The following is a 25,152-nucleotide window of genomic DNA, read 5'->3' as shown; positions in this document are numbered from 1 at the left end:
CAGATGGACAAGCAGAAAGAAATAAAGACTGGCAGATGGAAAGATAAGCAGTAGGACACTGTCAAGCAGGAAGAAAAAACAGACAGATAGAAAAGCAAAAAGAGATGCTGATGTAAAGAGAAGCAGGAAGGGGAAAAAAAGACAGACAGATAAACAAAAGATAAGACAAACAAGCAGTAAAAAAAAAAAAAAAAGACAGATGAGAAAAAGGAAATACAGACGGATAGACGCAGTAGGACACACGGACGAGCAGAAAGACAGACGCAGTAGGACACACGGACGAGCAGAAAGACAGACGCAGTAGGACACACGGACGAGCAGAAAGACAGACGCAGTAGGACACACGGACGAGCAGAAAGACAGACGCAGTAGGACACACGGACGAGCAGAAAGACAGACGCAGTAGGACACACGGACGAGCAGAAAGACAGACGCAGTAGGACACACGGACGAGCAGAAAGACAGACGCAGTAGGACACACGGACGAGCAGAAAGACAGACGCAGTAGGACACACGGACGAGCAGAAAGACAGACGCAGTAGGACACACGGACGAGCAGAAAGACAGACGCAGTAGGACACACGGACGAGCAGAAAGACAGACGCAGTAGGACACTGATGAGCACAAAGAAAAAGGACAGACCTCTGTGCAGTTTTTTTCTAAACCACAGCAATCAGATACCTTTTTTTATTAAAATACACGTGAAGCTATAAAACAGAAACAGTGGCGTCTCCCCGCCGCTCAAAACAAACAGGAACTAATCAGAAGAGTACAGTTCAAAGTTGTGACATCATGTGTACGCTTTTGGGTTGGACTGAGAAGCTGTGTGAAGCTCGGACCCGACGTCTTTACTCCGCTTCCTCCCCGAATCCAATCACCAAACATTCTGTAGGCTTCAAAACCGAACTCCCCAAACAATCTAATTTAGATTAGATTAGATTTCTTCACCAGAACAGTGTGTGACTGCACTCAAGCCACAAAAAGCCTCCGTGTGTGTGTTAGATTAGACCTGCTGAAATGTTCGGATTGGACCGATTGTGCTGCGCTCGGTGTCTAATGATAAACTTGTGGATTATTGTGTCGCTGGTGGAAGACTGTGTCGAGGGCAAAAGAGGTCGGAGCCATCGCTAGGCTCGCCAAGTTCCGTGTGTGCGGAAAATCCAATATTTTTATTACACACACACACACACACACACACACACACACACACACATAGTGCACTAGAAACACCACACAGGCAATTCTTCCTATTTTATTACCTCAAAGATCGAAACTCGTCTGCTGACGCACTAAACTCTCGCGTAGGTTAAATCATATCGTACTAAGGCAAAGTAGTGCTACTTTTGTTTACGCGAGCGGCCACGTCGCTTTGACGTCGCGTGCGGAACTCGGGGTGGGGGGTGGGGGTGTTGTTTAAGGAGACCTGAGTTTTCCTCGAACGTGTAACGTGTTTAATTGCGTGTTAATCGTTTTCCTCCCATAGCGAACGTTTAAGGAAAAACGCTTAACGTGGCCTGACGCGATCAGACACCGTTTTAATGAAAATTCAACCAAACTGCTTATCTGGACATATTACGCTGTTTTATTATAAATGTGTTTACTGAGTTTTACTCATTTAAAAAAAAAAAAGCCTCATCACATTAAGCCACTTTAAGCGTTTTAGAAGTTTCCTGTATTACATTATATTATAGAACTTGTTTTCGGGTTCCGGGTCAGAACGTGAGTGCGGGAAGCACCGTGGATAACCTTGCTAATGAGGTTGTGCTGGAGGGCTGGTGTGTCAGGGGTCTTAAACTTGGGTGAGGAGTTGGATAAGTGCAGTCCACAAACTGCATCATCAGTAGATCAAAAGTCAGTGGTAGTCCCTCCTGGTAGACCCTCGTTGATCCGCCACACAGGTCTCTTAAGGCAGGAAGGGGCTCAGAAAGGCATCGTGGGTTTGGCTGCCCGTGTGTGTGTGTGTGTGTGTGTATGTGTGTGTGTGTGTATGCAGCCAGCGTGTCCAGATGATCCTTGCGTATATAAAAATCTCATACAGCCGGAGGAGGAGGAGGAGGAGCGTCCGGATCAGGGTGGTGTTGGTGGTTTGGGAGGATGTCCAGTTCGTCCACCTGAGGTCCGGCGTGTAGCGCCACCAGCTGGTCGTGAGGCGTGTCCGCTGCGGCCGCTGCCAGGTTACTGATGGATTTGCTCTTCACGCACTGGAAGTCCACGTGGCGGCTCTTTCCCTCCTCTTTTTCCCAGGACATGCGGATGAACGGCCGCTGCACATAGTTGTAGATGACCTCGGGACGACCACCGGGACGCTTCTTCACTTTCTCCTTGTAGGTGGGATAACCTGAGAGAAAGAGTGGAGAGAAAGAGGTATAGGAGGAAGAGATAGGAGGAGAAGAAGAAGAAAGGAAGGGAGGAGAAATGGGAGTAGATGAAAGGAGAGGAAAAGAGAGGGAAGGGAAGGAGATAAGTGATGGGGGGGGGGTGTTAGAGGGACAGGTGAAGAGAGAAGATGAGAAAAGTTAATCACAAACACACAGATCTCATGTCTACACTTTGACACGTTCACCATGAGGGTAAAGGAGAAGGAGGTATTTGATGTTGAGGATTTGGTTTCAGTAAAACCCTGATAAGTGAATTAACACTGAACAGCAGACACACCGCTTTTCCTTCACCCCGTAACCCGAACTCTTACCTTCTATCCCTAATCGAATTTTCTTCAGTCCTCTCTCCTTTAAAACCGACTTGGCAACGTCCCGGTTCTCGATGTATTTGAAAAATCGATATAGTTTGGTGCTGTAGATAACTGTATAAGAGAAACAGAGAGACAAGCAGGTCACCATGGTAACAGGGCGAATCTTTCTTACAGCTCTGGATTCGTTATAAATACACTGAAGGCTGATAAACGAATGGAGTTTTCTTAACATGAATCGTGGCTTCTGTAGAACCGAAAACAGTCATATGTGGTTCTTCAAACTGATGTCTTTGGATGTAAAATGTTCCCTTTACATGAACTAGGAGACCCAAAGCCATCTCCATGAAGGATCTGCTCTACATGGGTTGGATTTAGTGGAAGATCTCTTGCTATAGAGCTCCAAACCCTATGGGATAAATGTGAACGCTGACTGCACCACAGGTTTCCTCACCATCACCTACATCAGTACCTGACGTTAATTTAACCACAACTGTGTTAGTCATCTTCACAAAACCTAGTGGGACATCTTCTCAGAAGAGTGGACCTTTATTATAGTAGCAAATGGAATGTGGAATGAGATGTTTAAAAAGAAGCACATGGCACTTCAATGGTCAGGTGTCCACAAACTTTTGTCCAAGCCTTTGAGACTTTAATATTTGTGTGTTCATGAATTTGTCATCATGGTGATTGTTAATGCATTGCATGCATTTTTATACATGCTTCATTTACTCCATTTAAATTCACATGGAGCACTGTGTTTCCACACGGACCGTTAATACTGGTGCAACACCTAAACTCTGGATCGCGCTGGTCAGGTAAACACCACAGAAGCCCGTTTCCGTCACATATAAAAAAAAAAAAAAAAAAAAAAAAAAAAAAACACGTTTGTCTGATTACGACTTTTTTTTCTTCTCGCAATTCCAACTTCACCTACATCACCCGCATCACCTACAATCGATAGAATTACATAGAAAACTGAGCCACCGATCCCTGGAGAGAATTCTGTCGAACAATCAGCTCTGGAGGAAAGAGACAAAGACGGATAAAGCAGAGGAACCTCGTTCATACAGCAACAGCTCCAAACTGCAGGCCGACGACATGGTTACGAGAAATAAAGTCGGAATTGCGCAAAGATTGTGTTTTTTACGTGGAAGAAACGGGCTTCCATACAACACAGAAGATGCTGCAGAATGAAAAATGGAGGGACGGAGAGAAAAACGATATAATCGGAATAATCGTTAGAATACTAAAATAATCGATAGCTGCAGCGACAGATGAAAATAAAAAAGAGGCGACTTTCACACATGACCCGCCGCCCTATAAGATGAGGCGATAAGATACTGACTCTGGGAATATTCCTCGCCCATCTGAGGAGGATACTCTTCGTCCCAGTCCACCACGTCGTCGTCGGTAAGCACCACCACGTGGCACTCCCTCTCGCCGCTCTGAGCGCTGGCCACCATCAGCGGCAGCACCATCTCCTCCAGGTACGACTCGAACTGCCTCCGTGCGCCGTCGTTCGACAGCTCGTGCATCAGGGCGCCTGAGGGAAAAATAAACATCAGAAACATCGATCGTTTGTTATTCCTCTTACTCAACAACAATTTAGATTTGATCACTTTATAGGAATACGTTTTTGTTATACACTATCGTGGACTCCTGATAACAAAATTATGTGCTTCTGAACATCCCATAATCTCCACTCTGGAAGATGTTCCACAAGGTGAGAAGAGGAGACCTGGTGTGCAGCCAGTTTTCACATTCATCAGCAGGAGATCTTCCACACCTTCTAACCCATACAAACCAGATCTTCATGGAGCTGGCTTTGTGCACAAGGGTATTGTCATGCTGGAACAGGTTTGAGACTCAGAGTTCACAAGAAGGCAAAATCTAATGCTTCTGCGTCCAAAGACGTCCTGTGCAAATTGTGTCTCCATCTTTGTGGTAACAGTTTGAAGAACCACATATGACTGGGAAAGTCAGGTGTCCCAAACTTCTGTCTGTATAGTGTAATTAGCTCATTTAGAACCTTCACTGGTAACTCATTGCCATAATTTAGTAATTAGCATATTGGATGTGATTGGTTCAGGGCAGATGAGTAAATTGTTTGACATCACAACTAGAAGTTGACCGAAAAAAGTTAAAAATCATGAAATTTAGCTAAATGAAATTAATGAATATATTAACTGTATTAATAAATATAGTATAAATTATAAATTACTATTAATGAATATAACAATATAACTCTCCATGCAGTGCACAGTCTCACGTGTAAAAACAAACGTGAGCATGTGGTGTCAGCGATTCCCTCTAGACGCCGCTCTTGTAATGGCAGTGGACCATTTCAGCCACTCCGGCAACAGACGCAACCCGGAAAAACTATCTGTATGGATTTTTGGCCACAGCCGATAGTTCCAGCAACCAACTATCTAACCAACCATGTTGATTAATCGGCAAAGCGAGCTTTAATCACGACCCCATTCATAACTTCTCATGAACAGGAATATTTAAAGTCTCAGTGTCGGATTTCAGGACGAAGACATATTTTAGGCTCACGATCCGATACCCTGGGTTAGTATTCGTCTCATACGATGAAAAAAAAAATGTGGATCGTATATCAACAGGGGAGGAATGAATTCAATCCTGTAAGAAATTGTGGGGTTCAGGAACTGCAATTATTGATATTATAAATATGATACATTATAAATAGCATTATTTATAGCAAGACAACAGAGGCGATTTCCTCAAAGTCAGATTCTTTTTTCTTCCGACAGAACCGCTGCGGTGTTCGTTTACTGATTATATTATGATTATAAGACGAAGAATTTCCTTATTGCTAAATCCGAACCTAAAGGAGGAATTAACCAAATCATCCGCATCCGGTTTATGCAAAACGGCGAAACGTTTCTCGCAATCCTGCGATTTCTCTGAAATATTACCAATTTAAGCTCATATTGCTACAGCTACATTCTCGTAATTCCGACTTAAATCTAAAAATATTTTTTATATTTTCGTGAGTTTGACTTCTTTCTCTAAATATAACGACTTTATTTTCATAATCTTAGATTTTCCTGACTCCTTTCCGAACACAAATATCTTTTCCATCTGTTCCAGGAACGGATTCATTTATTTTGTGCTGAGGCGCATGACGAGAGCACTCCAGAAACTACTGACCTATTTCTGTTCTCTTTAGGATTCATCTCACTCACACACACACACACACACACACACACACACACACACACACACACACACACACACACACACACACACACACACGCTGCGTTAATGAGTGCCCCTCTTTTCCTTTTTTGAAGAAGAAGAAGAAGAAGAAGAAGAAGAAGAAGAAGAAACATTGGTACTGAATACTCACTCAGATCTCTGCACTTGATGGTGCTGTAATCAAAGGAGATGCAGAGGTAGTCACATGCCTCCCTCAGCTCGGGAATAGAGATCCCATCGGGGCAGCGGATTATCCCCGATTTGTAATAATCCTGCCAGGAGAGAGAGAGAGAGAGAGAGAGAGAGAGAGGTGCAGAAAGAAGACAAACAGGCAGCCATTACTGCAGCAGCTCTACACACACACAAGCAAAACAAAAACCCCCGCCAGCTACGAGCCCACTGACCGACACGTATATTTGACTCGCGCTGAACGATGCGGTCCACACAACAGCAGCTCAAACAGCTATCGCGTGTCTCTCCGAGCGAACGAGTGATGCATCCGGGATTTTTAATCCTCCGATGCTGGGAATCGCTCTGCGATGGTGTTTACGCCGTTGTTCAAAGGATCTCATAATACTGCTGTTGTTTATTTATAAAAAAAAAAAAAAAAAAAAGGAGAAAAAAAAAAAAGGATAGAACGGCAAAATCCTAATGACTTCGGCCTCGAACGGGTTTACGAACTAAACAGCAGCATCGCAGTCGGCGCGAAATAGAACGCGAGAAATCCGTAACGTCTCTCTCTTTTTCTTTCTCTCTCCCTCCCTTCATCTCTCTCTCCCTCCAGACCAACTGCAGGCACACACATGCACACGGTGGAGAACAGAAATAAATCCACCACTATCAAAGAGACTCGTCTGTTTGCGAACGAAGCTGCTCTCTCGAATTTGGAGGCACGCATTTGTATCAGACACGTTTCGTAGCGTGAAATTTACCCTTCGCTCGAGTAACTAGGAGATCCAAACCTGTTCCAGTATGACAATGCACCTGTGCACAAAGCACAGCTCTATGAAGATAATGGGTCGGAGTGGAAGATCTGTTGTGGGATGAATTTTTCACGCTGACTGCACCCCAGGCCTTCTCACCTCACATACGTGAAATCTCCACCAAATTTAATGCAACATCTTCCCAGAACAATGGAGGATTATTATAAGAGCGAATGTGGAATGGGATGTTCTAAAAAGGAGCAATCTTAAGGCCAGGTGTCCACAAACTTTTGTTTGTATAATGTATCGCCACAAGCACATAAATTTTTATGCAGTATCCAATTTCATCATCTTAATAATAATAATAATATTATTATTATTATTATTATTATTATTATTATTATTATTATTGGATCGTTACAAAGGTCCGGTTTCATTTTGCAATAAAAATCTAGTGGAGAATTAAAGAAGGGTGGAGGTTATTACAAAAGCAAATGTCGATTAAGTGTGGAATCGTGTATAGTGTACTTACATTAACAATCTGAAGACTGAGTGAAAACCGAGCTGCTGGAATGTTCTGTGCTGAACCGCCGTTTTTATTTATTTATTTATTTATTTAATGTCACTGCGGTCGTCATGAATACTGCAGTTTCATTCCAAACTTAATCAATACGCTCTAAATGCAGCCTGGAGTCTGTGATATTTAAACCCTGTGCGGAGTAAAGGAGGAGTAAAGGAGGAGTAAAGCACGTCACGCTCACCAGGATGGCCCGGAACACCGTGGAGCTGATGCCCTCGGCCACTTCGTACTCGCCCTTCTCATTGGGCCGGGTGAAGTTGTACTCCCTTCCGGCTCCGAACATCCTGCACACACACACACACACACACACACACACTTAAAATCATCACCTGGGAGAAGATTAACACCTTAAAGGTCTTATAAAATAATCCAAGACAGAAAGGCAGCAAGTATTTCGTTCCTTATGAACCTTTTTTACGCTTGTTGGTTGGTTCCTGGTCTTGCTTACACTATAGCAGCTATAAAAAGCCATTTCCTTACTAGCATCTGAATATTTCTCCCTCTTAAACCACTGCTGAGACCAACCGCTGTGACTCCATGGAGGAACTGCAGACTCCTTCTCTAAATGCTACATTAACCATATAGTGTATATTTAAATATAATCATTAACATACAATACTATGCAAAAGTCTTAGACCAGCATTGGATTTGTTGCGTCAGCAATGGTATAATGACCATATATAATTACTTCTCTTTAGTGGAATACAAACCAAAAAAAATACCGGACATATTTGTATGCAGTAGAAGTCGACCGATTAATCGGCACCGATTGTTGATCGCCAAAAGCCGAACCGGATAGTTTTTCCGCCTTTCAGTCTGCTGTCATTACGAGAGCGGCCTCTAGAGGCGAGTCACTGCCGTGACGTGCTGTTTCTTTTTACGCGCGCTGCATGGAGAGCGCTATATTTATTATTTATAATTTATTAATGATATTTATTAGTTAATATATTCACACATTTTCATGATTCTGTACTGTTTTTTTTTTTTTTTTAAGACAGGAGATTTTGAGGTTTTTGTTGGGAGTGACCAGGATGGACAGGATTAGAAATTAGTTTAACAGAGGAACAGCGCATGTAGAACAGGAGGCGAGATTGAGATGGTTTGGACATGTGCAGAGGAGGGACATGGGGTATATCAGTAGGAGAATGCTAAAGGATGGAGCCACCAGGAAGGAGGAAAAGAGGAAGACCAATAAGGAGGTTTATGGATGTGGTGAGGGAAGACATGCAGGTAGTTGGGTTTAAAGAGGTAGATGTAGAGGACAGGCGGGGGGCAAATACGATTCAAACTCACTACTGGTATCGGAAAAATCCACTATCGCTCAACCTCTAATGTATAAATAAATCTATCCATACATACACACACATACAGTTATGGTACTATTAGATATGTTGTTTCAGCAATGGTATAATAACTATAAAGAATTATTTCTCAGTCTCTCTAGTCAAATACAACCCGCTGTTGTGTTCTGCAACTGCATGTATGCACGTATGTATGTATGTATGTATGCACTACATATACCCCATGAGAACTTTATTCACAGTCAAACAGAAATCATAAACTCGTATATGAATCCTGACCTGCCGAGCATGGTGTTGGGCTGAGCCGTGAAGACCGCGGGGTCGACTACGAAGTGCGTGTTGTCCACAATGAGGGTCACCCTCTCCGCCGTCCTCACGCTCCGAGAGCCCTCCTTCACGTTCTCATACACGTAGATCATATCGGAGCCGTGAGGTTTACTGTGGGAATCTGTGCAGAAAGAACCGGAAACTTTCTGAGGCCGGGGACTCGCTGATCTCAACCACGATCCCGCTTCCCGCTCTCGGTCTAGAGGGACAAGAGAAGACAAATTAGTGTGTGTGTGTGTGTGTGTGTATGTGTGTGTGTGTGTGTAAAAACATGGAAATGGACAATTTGAGAATTTTTTTTTTATATATTTTACATTTACGTCAGACTCCCTTATCCAGAGTGACTTACATTTATTTTATTGATACAAACTGAGCATGCTATGGGGTTAAGGGCCTTGCGTAGGGGCCCAGGAATAGCAGCTTGGTGTGGCTGGGATTTGAACTCATAACCTTCAAATCCAAAGCCTTACCCACTAATCTGAAGATATTTCCAAAATAAACGCTGCATGACTTCTGCAGTCGTACCACTTCGCCGGAAAAAAAAAGGAGGCACAACTGCGTTGGTTGTACGTGCATAAAGCTGGGTTCTCACCGCTGAGCTGCTGACGTGTAGGTGAGGTAACGTTCCTGATGCAGGGTGTGAGCTGGCCTTCAGCCCGTTCGTGAGAGGAATCCCTGGAGCGGTCTCCAGAGCGACGCCTCTCCCTGCAGTGCTCGGCCCCGTGCACGCTCATCCTCGCCACCTCGCTGTGCAGATGAGAGCCTCGCAGCCGACTGCTGCTGCTGCGGGGAACACACACACACACACACACACACACACACACACACACACACACACACACAGGAGAACATCCAAAACATCACTCTGAAGCCTGCATGACTTATACATATAGCACTGGGAAGATATCCTTTTAGCATAATGAAAGCTTCTGAGATATTTCAGCGCTAGTTCAATTCACTAATCGAAAAGTTGAGGGAGGTTTTCGAACAATGGTGGTTATTAACGTAGAAGTAAATCTTTACCTCTGGATTTCTCTAAATTATCTCTATGGACCAAACGTTTTCAGAAACCTGAGCACAAGATCATTATTGACAAGTATCTCATTGAATCCAGTAGTATTGTATCATATATATCTGATCCGGCGGTATATCACATAAATGTCCCCATAAACCACATAGTCTGTTAAAATGTGTTTTACACACACACACACACACACACACACACACACACGTGTCCTTGATCTCTGAAAAAAAAGTATGCGAAGGTGCGACAAAATGGTGAACCATCAGCAAGTCACGTCTAGAGAGAGAGAGAGAGAGACAGAGAGAGAATGAGAGAAGGAGAGCGAGAGAAAGAGTGAGAGAAAAAAGAGAAAGAGCGATAACGGGTTCCTGAAAGCAACCACACCTTGTTCGCAAAGCACGCATCCTCTTAATAAAAAGTGCCTCCATCATCAGGGACCGCATCACCAGATATGATGACGCTTAAGAAATAAAGCCTTCGGGATGAGACGGATGGCGTTAGCGCTGTGGTTTGAGCTCGGGACGTTTCTCCTTTGTCATCCTCACACGTAGCGCTATAGTTTCTTTTCTGAGCCTGCTGCAAAACCTGAGCGCTCACAGGACAGGGTGTGATTGGTCCACCGGGTAAATAAGTGATGAATAAGCTGAAATACGGTGTGTGTAAGAGTTGAAAATCTTGTTTAGTGAAGATGGCTTCCTGGGATTTCGGTTTCCTTTCCGGGCAAACGTTACCCAACATCTTACTGCGAAGTAGCGGATAGAAACTCGCCTCAAAATGGCAAAATATACAAATTAGGTGCAAATCAGCTTTAGACCCTGGGCAAGTCAGTGCAAAAAAAAACAACAAAAACAAACACACACACACACACACATATTTCATTAACGGAAACTGTAAGCCAAAACTGTAATTAATCTTACGGGGTTTTTCCCCTACCAGTCTTCACTAGGGACTGGGGACGCTCATTAAGGACAAACTTACAACTATAAGAAACAAATTTATTAATTCTTTATTACCACATTATCTCTGTAAAACTGTTTTGAGACAATGTCCATTGTTAAAGGTGCTCTACAAATTAAAATAAAAAAAAAATTAATTATAATTTGTCAAGTATCATATGAGATTTGGTGGTATCATCAAGTATCGTATCCAACCGTATCGTCAAGTATCGTATCGTATCCGGCGGTATCGTTAAGTACCATATCAGATCCGGCGGTATCGCCAAGTATCGTATCCGGCGGTATCGGCAAGTATCTTATCCGGCGGTATCGCCAAGTATCGTATCCGGCGGAATCGGCAAGTATCGTATCCACCGGTATCGTCAAGTATCGTATCCGCCGGTATCGTCAAGTATCGTATCGGATCCGCCGGTATGGACATGTATCGTATTAGATTCGGTTGTAGTAGCAATTATCATACTCAGTGGTACTTCAGTTGTCAAGTATTGGATTCAGTCCTATTGTCAAGAATCGTATCGGATGCAGTGGTATCGACAAGTATTCAGTTGGGTAAAGTCGTATTGTATCAGGTTCAGTGGTACTGCACGCCATCAGATTAGTGGTATCGTCAAGTATAGTATCGGATCAAGTGGGTATCACCAAGTACTGTATCATATCAGATTGAATGGTATTGTAGTGCACAGTATTGTATCAGAATCAGGGGTGTTGTATCACTCAGTGGTATCATCGATTACTGCGTATCGTAGTATCGTATCATCAAGTATCATATCCTATTAGAAATGTAATATCATTTTGTGACGAACTTGGGGGTATCATCAAATATCATACTGATTCAGATTTTATTCTATGGTCATGTATACCATTAAAATCTGAGGTACTGTTTCAGATTCACTAGTATTATCACGCATAGTTCGGCTGAAGATTCTGCAGTATCCTCAAAGATCAGATAAAGTGGCAACAAGTATCGTATCATATCAGATTCAGAGGCATCATCAAGTTCCGCATCATATTCTGTGGAAGTATCAGATTCAGGGGGTATCATCGAAATATCCTCCCATCATCGCAAATCGTATCGTAACAGATTCAAATGTATTAGAAAAGTATCGTATCATGTTCCTGAAAAAAATTCAGAGGTAATAATTTAGAGGTAATAAGTCAGAGGTAATAATTGCCCTGCCGTGGCAGATTCAGCTTCCCTTTAATTACAATGCCGCGTTCCCCTTCACAACCTCTGATTCACCGCATTGTGTTTGTTATCTACAAAGGAATCAAAAATGTTTCGAACGTTCCTTATGATTTTACGTGACAAATTCTAGCCGTTTTTATGTGACGGAAAACTAGTGTCCTCTTGTTTTTCTTTCGACCTCTTATAACGTTTTAATACCGGCTTTAAACACGAGGACTTGTTTTACGCTCGGTTTAATCCCGTTCCCGTGTGAACTTGACGGAACAGGACAGACCTGACGGGGACGGTTCACACTTAAAAGCGTTGTTGCATGAATTATTCAAAAGCACTTCCAGCTTACTTACTCTGCGCCGCATGAATTATTTTCTCTTTAAAACAATATTTGTATTGAAAGTAAATGAATATTAGGGGGGAGGTGCACTTTTTTTTACATTAAGGAGGAGGAAATTCTAGAAATAAATCATAGAAAATATAGCAATATTCCTCTTTTTTTTTTTTTGTAAGAGATCAGTATCTTTCCATTTACTGATTTAAAGGAGAAAATACTTATTTTATTTGTATGTTTTACTATAAAAGATAAAGAGAAATAAACCCTTGAACAAACGACACGCACGAAAAGGTCTTGCGCTCTCGGGACACCTTGGCGACCCTGACTGTCTGATGAACATACGAATCTGCTGTGAGATCGGACATCAGATGCTTCACTCTGCCTCCATTGTTCCCCTTCCCACGAGGTGTGAAAACTCTCTCTCTCACACACACACACACACACACACACACACACACACACACACACACACACACACACTCCTGATTTTCTGCTCGCACATAAACCCCTAAAAGCATCAGGTAATATCCAGTGAAAGCGGCTCCATATGTTTTCAAACATTAACATTTTATCAATCAATCAATTAATTAATCAATGAATTACATCCCAGATTAATCACCTGACCTTCAAACCAGGTATCTAGGGGGGCCATTATTTATTTCCCAACCCCTTATTTCTTTCCTTCTTTACTTGTAAGTGTGTGTGTGAAGGTTTAGAGCAGAAAACCGTCCTTTGTTCATCCTGGAAGCTGAAATGGGACCTTACCGGCGTTGCGTCTCTCGCGTCTCGGTGAAGACAAAGCAGCGCGGCAGGATGTGCGTGATGTGCGGGATGCACGCGCAGAGCAGCACGTGAGCGCCTTCACCGCACGCAGGCTTTCGGCACGACTCCGCATCCTCGGGCATTCCTCTCCGACTCCAACTCCAGCATCATTCCCAGCGGGGGTTTTCTTTCTTTCTCTCGGTCTTTCTTTCTTTGTCTGCCTGTTTTATTTGTTCTTGCTCAGTCAATGCGAGTCATTCACGAGAGGAGGAGGAGGAGGAGGAGAAAGGAGAAAGAGACAGACATATAGACACACAGAGAGAGAGAGCGAGAGAGAGAGAGAGAGAGAGAGAGAGAGAGAGGGAGGGAGAGACAGAGCGAGAGAAAGAGAGGCATGAATGGCTGCTCGGTGCCTTGCTGACTTTGCACACGCGCTATGAGGCAAAAAGCATAAAGAAAAAAAAAGAAAGGAACCGGTCGCTGCTCGGCGGCGCGTGCTTTGGAGAATCGAATCTTTAAACGGTTCTTTATGAATCGACTCCTTTTATTTATTATTTTTCTGTTTTCATATCAAGCCAATCGGATGTTGAAAGGGGCATGAGGAGCCCAGGGTGTGGCAGGGCTTCATCATGGATTCCTAGCTGGCTGATTTCCCACTATAAAAAACAGCACAATATGCATAATGAGCATCTTACTTTCAATCAGATAAAACACTTCTAATTGGCAGGGGTCATGATGATTGACAGTTACGACAGCATAGGCTCCGCCCACCCTGGTAGCACAGCTAATAGATTGTCTCGCTGTGGATCAGCGACTATGGAAAAACCTTCATCACACCCATTCACTTACACATAAGGGATCTCAATCTGTCCAGTTAGGGAGCACAAATGATCGGTTCCACCATGTTTTGGTGACAGCAGGTACACTGAAGAGGCAACAGCAAGACCTTGTGTGAGGAAGAACATGAAGAGGATTTCCAGAGCCCTGTAAAGATTCCTGCTGGAGGCTACTGGTGTTCATATTTCTGACAGATCTTTCCTACTCCATATGGGTGGCACAAGGGCATGACATTGTCTAGTGCAGCTTGACTGGTATTTGCCACTGCCATTCGTTCCTCTTCACACTGACCATATCTGACAGAAGTTAAAGTATCTGGAGCCTGGAGCAACATCACTTTCCCCTGACCTGAACCCAATTATAAACTTCAGACAATATGTATCGGAGAATCTAAAGCCACCAAGCTGCACCAGAGACTGTTGAGGGACTCAATGATGCCCTGATCCAGGTCTGGGAGAAGGACGCCATCACTGATTGAGATCCGATGTGTAATTTTTAATGTACTCCCTAAGTGTATATTTTGCACCATGAAACCACGATTTCATCTACGTTGGACTCCTACGACAAAGCGTAGAGACTCTACATTATCAACGTGGCATGCAGGACATCAACCATTGAGGACTAGATGAGCACCACCCATTGATAAGTTACTATGGCAACAAGTAGTACAAAGGCTTGCTGGCGACTGTAATATGTGACTTGCAGCATGTGAACAAAGCATTTAACGACAATGACAAGCGACAAATTAGCTTTATGCAAATAGCAGTAAAGCGACAAAAATCTAAACTGCTGGTTCAAAACAATTCCTTCACCAGACCACTGTTGCTTCAATGTTAGAAGCTCAGCGTTGTATGTAATTGTAGATAGAGTTCGACCGATATGGGTTTTCTTTGCAGATATTTACAAATCAGGGCAGTGGATAGCCGACATATGATGGCCATTTCTTTTTGGATGGACTGTTGGCCCGTTTTTTTTCTTTTTTTAACTTTTTAAAAGCTACACGAATCCATTAGTAATGATTGCGGCAGGTGTAAATGATGCGTGCCGAATACAGGCTACTGCCACCTGCTGGTATGGGAGAGCTCTGTTCTCTCACGTAAACGTAAAACGTACATGCACGGTTTGGTGCATCAGATGCGCCTGACAAATAATCAGCCTAATGTGCAGCACAATCGGTCAATGCCGATTATTAAAAAAATGACAGAAAATCAGTCCGATTAATTGATCGACTTTTAATTGCAGGATCACAATTCCCCTTTGTGCGAGTTCAAGTCTCTTATTTCCATGCAAAGTGAGCTCCATTAAGACAAGGTCATTGGTGTGAAGGTTGGAATGAATGAACTCCAATGTCTGACACAGAAACTAGAATCTCCTCACCACTTCCAACATCAGTGTTTGATCTCAACAATGCTCTTGTAGCCGAATAAACACGAACCCCTACAGCCACGCCCCAAAATCTAGTGGAAAGCCTTCCCAGAAGAGTGGGATATATTTGTACAGGGAACGCAAGGAGAATAAATCCGGAAAGAGACGTACAAAGATGTGGGGGGTAAAAAAACAGTGGTGCACAAGTGCTTCAGATGAATGTAGGTAATCTACAACCACCTCCAAAGTGTAACCTTATAGATGTTTAATGAATCACTGTGTCGGTGAGAGTTCAAATGAATCGACTCAGTGAACTGATTCAAAATAATGATCCAAATGTATGTGTGGTAGCGGACGCTTGAGGTCAGTGATGGATAAAAATAAATAAATAAATAAATGAATAAAAATCTCTGGATAAATATATATATATTGTGTGTGTGTATGTGTGTGTGTGTGCGTGTGCGTGTGTGTGTGTGTTTGTGTGTGTGTGGGGGATGAAGAAATAATAAAAGGCAGGCGATTTGACAGACAAATGAAGTGTTATATCTTTGTAGTATTCTAAAATGTGAAGTGAGGCGAGACATCGCTCTCACACACACACAAACACACACACACACACACACACACACACACACACACACACACACACACACACACACACACACACTGGTAGGCAACTGTGACTAAAAATAGCCTGGCTAGTAATAGCTCTATTCTTAATTTGGAGTGACGGAAATGAAAACGGCTTTGCGTTTGCCCTCCGTCTGTAACGTTCTAAACAGACAGGGTTCCTCAATATTTCGTCTCCAGAAGAAAGAGACAGTAAAAAAAATTCAAATACAAATATTTCATTCGCTTCCCGTGGGCTCACCACCTGCAGGAGGGACCGTAAGGGACGGTGCTGTGAGGATTGGGCAGCAGTCGAAGGCGAGGGCCTGCTTAGACTGCTGCCCCCGCGACCCGAATTACGGATAAGCGGGAGAAAATGAATGAATGAATGAATATTTCATTCAAATCCAAAAAGCACATTGCATCTAGTTCCTCTACAGGTTCCTCCCTCATACACTATATGGACAAACATACTGAAACATCAGACTTTTCGAGCCATGTGTGGTTCCTCACCAAACCTTTACCACAAACTTGGAGGCACACCATTGTATAGGACATCTTTGGACGTGGAAGCATGAAATGTTGGACCAAAGCCTGTTCCAGCACGACAATGCTCCTGTGCACAAAGCCAGCTTCATGATGATATGCTTTACATGCTATTGAACTGGAGGAACGTGAACACTGACTGCACTTCAGGCCTCCTCACCTTCTCACCTCCACCAGTACAAGACTTTAACACCCTTGTGGCTGAATTAATCTACACAAAATCTACTGGAACGTCTTCCCAGAAAAGTGGAGGTTATTAAGAGAAACGGAAACGGAGACTAAATGTGGAATAAGATGTTCATAAAGCACATCCAGGAGATGTGACTGCTCCTGAAGGTACAGCTGCTGGTGGATGAACATGTTGCGAGTTTGTGAGATCCGAGTGAAGAAATTTCCTCGCCTTACCTCGAGTGTCTGAAAACACGGCGAGGTCTGGAGCTTGATCTCTGCTCGCAGTTTTCAGTGTCGCTCGAGTTGCTGTCATAAGCAAGCGCTCGTGCAGCCATGTCTTTCCAAATCCCACGATTTCGCTGAAACGGACCGGTCTGCCACTCTCATGCCCTGTCCAACGAGAGAAAACCCGAAATGTACCCAACAACTGTAATAAAAATCATATAATTTATTCAAAAAAGAAAAGAAAAGGTGCGTTATACTTTTCACATACTTTTAAAGGACCAGCTATGTTACAGCACTCCTGGAGCACAGACGGTTAAGGGCCTTTCATAGCTTAGGGATACCGGAGCTTGAACCCCCAACCTCCCGATCAGTAACCCAGAGACTTAACCACTAAGCTATTAAGTTCTTCTAGATCTGATATCTTCATAACTATTATTTTATGGATTGTTAGCTAGTTAGTAACATCCTGTGCATATTAATGGATACAAATTCAGTGAATCATCTATGAATTATTTTTTATAAAGTGGATTCCGCATAATATTTTCATGATCAGATCCATGAGGTTCGTGTGAAAATACTCAGGAACCATGAAGATTGATTAGGATTCAAATAGTTCTCGATTCGGATTCAAATAGTTCTCGATTCGGATTCAAATTGTTTTTGATTCGGATTTAAATAGTTTTTGATTCGGATTTAAATAGTTTTTGATTCAGATTTAAATAGTTCTTGATTTGGATTCAAATAGTTTTTGATTCGGATTCAAATAGTTATTGATTCAGATTCAAATAGTTTTTGATTCAGATTCAAATAGTTCTTGATTCAGATTCAAATAATTCTTCTTTACTAGCTCAGGGCTCCAACTGACAGTCTCCATCAGTGTTCATTTAATAACCTCAACAATGATGAAGCTGTAATGTATGGTCAGATGTCTAGACCATCTCGCACAAGGACCGATTTACTGATTTAAATTAGGGGTGAAACGTACAAAAAAATAAATAAATAAAAATATTCACAGTTCGGTACAGACCTTGTTTTTTTTTGTCACGCTCGGTTAAATTTAGTTACAGTCAATGGGGAAAAAAAAGCAAAACAAAACTTTGTGTTGTTTTTTTATTAATGCAATTTTTATTTGTTTTATGCAGTTGTATCATTATTAGCATTTGTGAAAAAAACGTAAAAAATTTACATTTTAAATAAAATGCATGCTCGGATAAATAATATATAAAATAATATTTTTTAATATTTAAAAAAAAAAAATTTAGATATAAAAATAAAATAAATCAAATTAATGCAAGACACTTATTATATTGATTAAATTGAGTAATGGATTAAATAAATGGAATAATTAAATTAAACAACTGAATTTTCAATTCTGATTGGTCAGGAGGTGTGGAGGTAGAATTACATCAACACCGACAGAGAAACAGAGAGAGAGAGAGATGGATGGATGGATGGATGGATGGATGGACGACCTTCTCGTACCACTGTGTGTCGCACGTGCGCATCGAACTACAGGTGCATCTCAATAAATTAGAATATCATTAAAAAGTTGATTTATTAAATAATTAATTGAGTAATTCAATACAGAAAGTGAAACTGGTATATTATATAGATTCATCACACACACACACACACACACTGATATAGTTCAAGTGTTTATTCCTTTTTATTTTGATGATTTTGGCTCACAGCTTTTCATTTGGAAATCAAGGTCCCAGAATCTGGAAGAAGAAGAAAGGAGAGGCACAGAATCCAAGCTGCTTGAGGTCCAGTATAAAGTTTGCAGAGTCAGTGGTCTTTTGAGGAGTCGTGTCAAATGCTGGTGTTGGTCCACTGTGTTTTATCAAGTCCAAGGTCAGGACACGTCTACCAGGAAGTTTCAGAGCACTTCATACTTCCCTCTGCTGACCAGCTTTATGGAGATGCTGATTTCCTGCCCACGCTGCCAAAAGCACCAAAAGTTGGTTGAATGACCATGGTGTTGGTGTGCTTGGCTGGTCAGCAAACTCACCAGACCTGAACCCCACAGAGAATCTCTGGTGTATTGTCAAGAGGAAATTAAAAAAACAAGAGACCAAAAAATGCAGATGAGCTGAAGGCCACGGTCAAAGAAACCTGGGCTTCCATACTACCTCTCAGCAGTGCCACAGTCTGATCGCCTCCATGCCACGGTCTGATCGCCTCCATGCCACGGTCTGATCATATCATGGACTGATCGCCTCCATGCCACGGACTGATCGCCTCCATGCCACAGTCTGATCCTGCCACGGACTGATCGCCTCCATGCCACAGTCTGATCATGCCACGGACTGATCGCCTCCATGCCACAGACTGATCGCCTCCATGCCACCTCCATGCCACAGTCTGATCGCCTCCATGCCACAGTCTGATCGCCTCCATGCCACCTCCATGCCACAGTCTGATCGCCTCCATGCCACCTCCATGCCACGGACTGATCGCCTCCATGCCACAGACTGATCGCCTCCATGCCACCTCCATGCCACAGTCTGATCGCCTCCATGCCACAGTCTGATCATGCCACAGTCTGATCACCTCCATGCCACGCCGGATTGAGGCAGTAATTAAAGCAAAAGAAGCCCCGACCAAGTATTGAGTACAGATCAGTAAATGAACAGACTTTCCAGATTGGTTTTATAAAGTATTCTCATTTTTTTTTTTTTTTTTTTTTGTGAATTGGTGGGTTTCTGTTAAATGTGAGTCTGTGTGATGAAACTATATAATATTTATACAGACTCAGTTTCACTTTTTGTATTGAAATCACTAAAATACTTTTTAATAATATTCTAATTTTATTGAGATGCACCTGTAATTACAGGAAACTAACAAGCCGCGTTGCATAAACACTGAAACTCGTCCCTCCATCATTCATTCATTCATTCATTTTTATTCCCTCCATCATCCTCATGCTGACTGCACACATCCTCACATCCTCACCTGTGCACTGCAGAGTGCAGGAGTGCAACTATAAACGGTTAAAAACTCCCATTTGGGTGGAAAATGAGATATAAGCGGATTAAAACACCTTAGAGATGTTAAAATAATAATAAAGTTGGTCGTGTGATGACTTACTTTAATCCATAAATAATTAAACACTCCGGCACGCGCTATTCGTTATTATAAAACGTTTATGACATACAGGAAGCCTCGATAACTAGCATACCTAGCATAGCTTAGCTTAGCATAGCGTCAACGAAATAACGTAACATAATAATCATTAATTTTATAAACATCTCACCAGTCAGAGCTTCGGATAGACTTTTTTTTTCACCGCCCTCCGGAGTTTAATTTCGGTCTCAGACTCAAGAGTCGGATGTAAAAGGCTAATCTGCTGCTAACGCTAATGTAAATCCTCCATGAACATGGAGGCCCCCGGGTCGGGTCTCAAAAAAGCACGTCGATCCCTTATGCACGCTCCAATTCAAGGGCGAAAAATGGCTACTTAGGGACCCTATTTCCAATTGACAAAAGGGCGTCTTGTCAGAGTGCGCATGCGTAAACTGGCTCTGCATTCAATTTACCAATGTTAGGAATTGAAGCCTTTTCAAGTTTAAAACAATAAAAAAAAAAAAAAAAAAAAAAAAAAAAAAAGATAAAATTTTAAACATGTTGGAGTCTATATATTATACATATATTATATTTTGGTGTTGCAAAGTGAGTCAATACACTATATATATGTGTATATATATATATATATATATATATATATATATATATATATATACATATATATATACTATATAATATATATATATGCTATATATTTTTTTATTTTTTTAGTATCATAAACTTACATCTATGAAAAGTGTGGGAACCTCATCTTTTGTTTTTTTTAGACACATAAACAGGGAATGACTAAAAGAAAGTTGTATGGACAGATGAGTCCAAATGTGACAGAAGAACTGGAGAGAAGATGTGATCAGACTCCCTCACCCCCACAGTCAAACATGGAGGTGGAAGCTTAATGGTTTGGAGTTGTTTTGGAGCATGGAAGAGAAAGGAACCACCATGGCAACCCGTTATATACTTCAATATTATGTAATTCCATCTGGACTGCAGCTTATTGGCACCAACTTTAGTGTACGACAAGACAATGAGCCGAAGCGAGAAACAAGTCTCAGCTCTGTAAGTGTTATTTATTAAGTAAACAGTCATATATAGAAATATACAAAATATAGAATTCCTTGTTTTCTATCCCATAATATTTCTTTAAAAAATTATAATTTGGTCCTACTCTGCAATATTGTTGGTTTCAGTAAACATGAATTCATCTCAATAAAATTAAATAAAAAAAAAGTGCTTCCTCGTAGTTTTTTTCTCTAAAATATAAATCCCATAAAATACATTTGTATATAACATTTATAACAAGCAGGAATACTGAAAAATCCATCAATCGATATAAATACATAAATATATAAATAAAAAAAAAAAATAAATATTGATATTTTCAGGGTGAATGAGTAAAGCATCCACGCATCACTGCGTCTCCATCACGTCTAAATTTGCTGTGTTGGTCCTAACAGCCTGGGAGAGCGAGTGCCACCGTGTGATGCGCTCGTCGCCGATTCTCCCATCATGCAACGGGGCGGTGTGTATGTCCTGCATGTGCTCCTGCAGCCAGTCCTGCCTCTGCTGGATGTGTTTGTGCAGGCCGACGCTGTGCATCAGCTGGACCTCACTGACGGACCTCCGGCTGTTTGGAGAACATAAGAGAACACGATAAGAGCGTTGAGAGCGTGATAACCGAGCGCCCTTGGTGTGTAATATCAGAGAACACAATATCCAATGACGTTATCAGGAAATTTACACAACGATGTGTTTTTCAGGTGCTGAGCAACTGCCTGGTTTATTGAGGTCACGCGTTTCCAAATTAACGTGATGCGAGAACTCAGGAACCACACGCTTGTATAAAATAGGATCGAATCGAGTTTTTTATCTAGTCGTGCATTAAATATCTCAACACAGAGGCTGTTGTGGAACACGAAGCTATCATGAGATGCACCGACTTTAAATCTCTGAAGAAATAAAAAAATAAGACATAATGCGAATCCCAAAAACCAACAGCTTCATTCTCTCTTCCAGCAGGAAATCAAAATCCAACCTACAAGTGCAATGATATTGTTTCTATTGATAAATATTGTAAAAGAATCATTCTCTAATCATTCACTGTTGCCAAAAAATAAAGATTGACCAGCTTCTAAAATGTATATTTATACCTTATTAAGGATTAAAAGATTATCTCAAATTAACAGTACATAAATATTTGATGATCCAAAACAATCAAACCCAAAGGCAGCACATTTATGAGCCCCTATATTTATTTACGTTTTATATATATATATATATATATATACAGTATATATATATATATATATATATATATATATATATATATATATATATATATATATATACATATATATATACATAGACATTTGGAAACACCCTTATCCTGAGCGTCTAACAAAGCTCTTGTTGCTATGAATTAAGGGCCTTGCTCAAGGGCCCAGGATTGGCAACTTGCCAGTGTTGGGATCTGAACTCACAACCTTTCAAACAGAAGTCCAACATATTAACCGCTGAGCTTCCACCTTCAATAGGTACAGTTTGTGAGTTAAAATGAAAAACAATTTCATTTCTCTGAGTTTAGGTGTATAATAAAGAAGCAGATAGATAGATAGATAGATAGATAGATAGATAGATAGATAGATAGATAGATAGATAGATAGATAGATAGATAGATAGATAGATAGATAGATAGATAGATAGATAGATAGATAGATAGATAGATAGATAGATAGATAGATAGAACTTGACTCCTTGCTGCGCTTTTAAAGCTTTAGATGACATAAAATTGCGGAATTAATTAATTACGAATTAATTAATAATTAATACATAAATTAATTAATTATTCCAATTAATTATAAACACAGAGAGAATGAGGGATCACAGAGACTGACAGAAAAAGAGAGAAAGAGACAGAAAGACAGATAGAGAGACAGATGAGAGTGAGAGAAGGAGACAGAGAGCAGAAAGAGAGAGGAAGAGAAGGAGAGAGTGATATACATACAGACAAAAATATATATTCTTCTTGTATATCGTTTTATAGATAGATAAACAGACAGACAGACAGACAGACAGACAGACAGACAGACAGACAGACAGACAGACAGACAGATAGATAGATAGATAGATAGATAGATAGATAGATAGATAGATAGATAGATAGATAGATAGAATCAGATTAAAGTTCTTATTTTAATAAAAGGTAAACACAACTTTGGATGGAAACATCTCTGAGCTTTATGAGACATCACTAACCTCAGTGGTCTGCAGTCTGTCCTCATGCTGAAGTACAAAACACACACACACACAAACACCAGCGTTTTATCCAAACTTCTAATGGAGACCATTGTTTGGATTTTTCTTTAAACCTGTAAAGTACACACAAAGTTCAGACTCAATTTCAGTAGAAAGAATCTCAGTAGATATTATAATAAGTTTTTTCTGTATCGTCACTATTTATTATAATATTTTACTCACGTGTTGTGGTACAGTCCTGCTGCTGTGTGTGATTGTGTATGTGTGTGTGTGAGTGTGTGTGTGTGTGTGTGTGTGTGTGTGTGTGTGTGAGAGAGAGAGAGAGCGAGAGAGAGAAGCAGGAATCAGCACTAGAACAGAGTCCTGCTCCTTTTATAGTCGCTCCTGCATTGATGCGCGTCTTCATGATTGAGCGACGGTTTTTTTATATATATATAATAGTGCGCATGCGCAAAGCCCGTCGCACACGCACGCACACACGCAGCAAACACGACGGTGTGGCTTTCGTCACGTTTCCGTCACTCGATTATTGGGCTTTAAATCTGAACTTCAAACTGTCTGAATGAAGGAGGCATAGATAGATAGATAGATAGATAGATAGATAGATAGATAGATAGATAGATAGATAGATAGATAGATAGATAGATAGATAGATAGATAGATAGATAGATAGATAGATAGATAGATAGATAGATAGATAGATAGATAGATAGATAGATAGATAGATAGATAGATAGATAGATAGATAGATAGATAGATAGATAGATAGATAGATAGATAGATAGATAGATAGATAGATAGATAGATAGATAGATAGCAAATTATTAAATGTGCATTATTATAAATAGATAAATAGATAGATAGATAGATAGATAGATAGATAGATAGATAGATAGATAGATAGATAGATAGATAGATAGATAGATAGATAGATAGATAGATAGCAAATTATTAAATGTGCATTATTATAAATAGATAAATAGATAGATAGATAGATAGATAGATAGATAGATAGATAGATAGATAGATAGATAGATAGATAGATAGATAGATAGATAGATAGATAGATAGATAGATAGATAGCAAATTATTAAATGTGCATTATTATAAATAGATAGATAGATAGATAGATAGATAGATAGATAGATAGATAGATAGATAGATAGATAGATAGATAGATAGATAGATAGATAGATAGATAGATAGATAGATAAACAGGCAGAAAGAGACAGACAAAGAGAGAAATAGAGAAAAAGACAAAAAGACAGAGAGAAAGACAGAGATAGATAAATAGAGAGAGAGAGAGAAAGAGACAGACAGAGAGAGAGAGAGAGAGAGAGAGAGAGAGAGAGAGAGAGAGAGAGAGAGAGAGAGAGAGAGAGAGAGAGAAGAGAGAGAGAGAGAGAGAGAGAGAGAGAGAGAGAGAGAGAGAGAGAGAGAGAGAGAGAAAGAGAGAGGAAGAGAGAGAGAGAGAGAGAGAAAGATTGACAAAGTGTATGTGAATGTTGTTGATGATGATGATGATGATGATGATGATGATGATGATGATGATGATGATGATCACTGGATCTCATTCTCATTCCATATATGAGTATGTATATTAATTGCTGAACTATAGCTGTGTGCATGTTTCTGCATTTTCTATGAAAGAAATTGAATAATATTTAATATATACACAGTAAAACAAAGTCTGTGGAGAAATATCGCAAATCATCTGCCATAATGTTTCAAGTCTTTTTTTTCTCAAAAAAAAAAAATTCCT

General features: G+C 40.9%; 2 protein-coding genes across 8 annotated transcripts; both read right to left on the bottom strand.

Annotated features, from left to right (window-relative positions):
• Positions 1-1,626: 1,626 nt before the first annotated feature.
• btbd10a (BTB (POZ) domain containing 10a) lies at positions 1,627-20,469 on the bottom strand. 7 transcript variants are annotated; one of them, XM_083561224.1, is made up of 9 exons: positions 20,308-20,469; positions 17,061-17,216; positions 9,635-9,822; positions 8,995-9,241; positions 7,596-7,698; positions 6,063-6,183; positions 4,035-4,232; positions 2,690-2,800; positions 1,627-2,338 (listed from the first exon to the last, which is right to left on the bottom strand). In XM_083561224.1, exons 2-9 carry the CDS (start codon positions 17,159-17,161, stop codon positions 2,031-2,033), a joined length of 1,377 nt encoding a protein of 458 aa, XP_083417350.1. In that variant the 5' UTR covers positions 17,162-17,216; positions 20,308-20,469; the 3' UTR covers positions 1,627-2,030. The 7 variants fall into 7 exon arrangements, with proteins under 7 accessions (XP_083417350.1, XP_083417349.1, XP_083417348.1 ...); XM_083561223.1 differs by having other exon boundaries at positions 9,635-9,825; positions 17,061-17,253; positions 20,308-20,468; XM_083561222.1 differs by having other exon boundaries at positions 9,635-9,825; positions 20,308-20,468.
• Positions 20,470-21,186: 717 nt separating this feature from the next.
• Positions 21,187-23,779, bottom strand: pth1a (parathyroid hormone 1a). The gene is made up of 3 exons (XM_083561397.1): positions 23,613-23,779; positions 23,391-23,503; positions 21,187-21,762 (listed from the first exon to the last, which is right to left on the bottom strand). Exons 2-3 carry the CDS (start codon positions 23,480-23,482, stop codon positions 21,546-21,548), a joined length of 309 nt encoding a protein of 102 aa, XP_083417523.1. The 5' UTR covers positions 23,483-23,503; positions 23,613-23,779; the 3' UTR covers positions 21,187-21,545.
• Between the last annotated feature and the right edge of the window lie 1,373 nt (positions 23,780-25,152).

Source organism: Silurus aristotelis (genome assembly GCF_946808225.1).
Source record: "Silurus aristotelis genome assembly, chromosome: 14".
Lineage (NCBI taxonomy): Eukaryota > Metazoa > Chordata > Actinopteri > Siluriformes > Siluridae > Silurus > Silurus aristotelis.
This window is presented reverse-complemented; position numbering and strand designations above follow the sequence as displayed.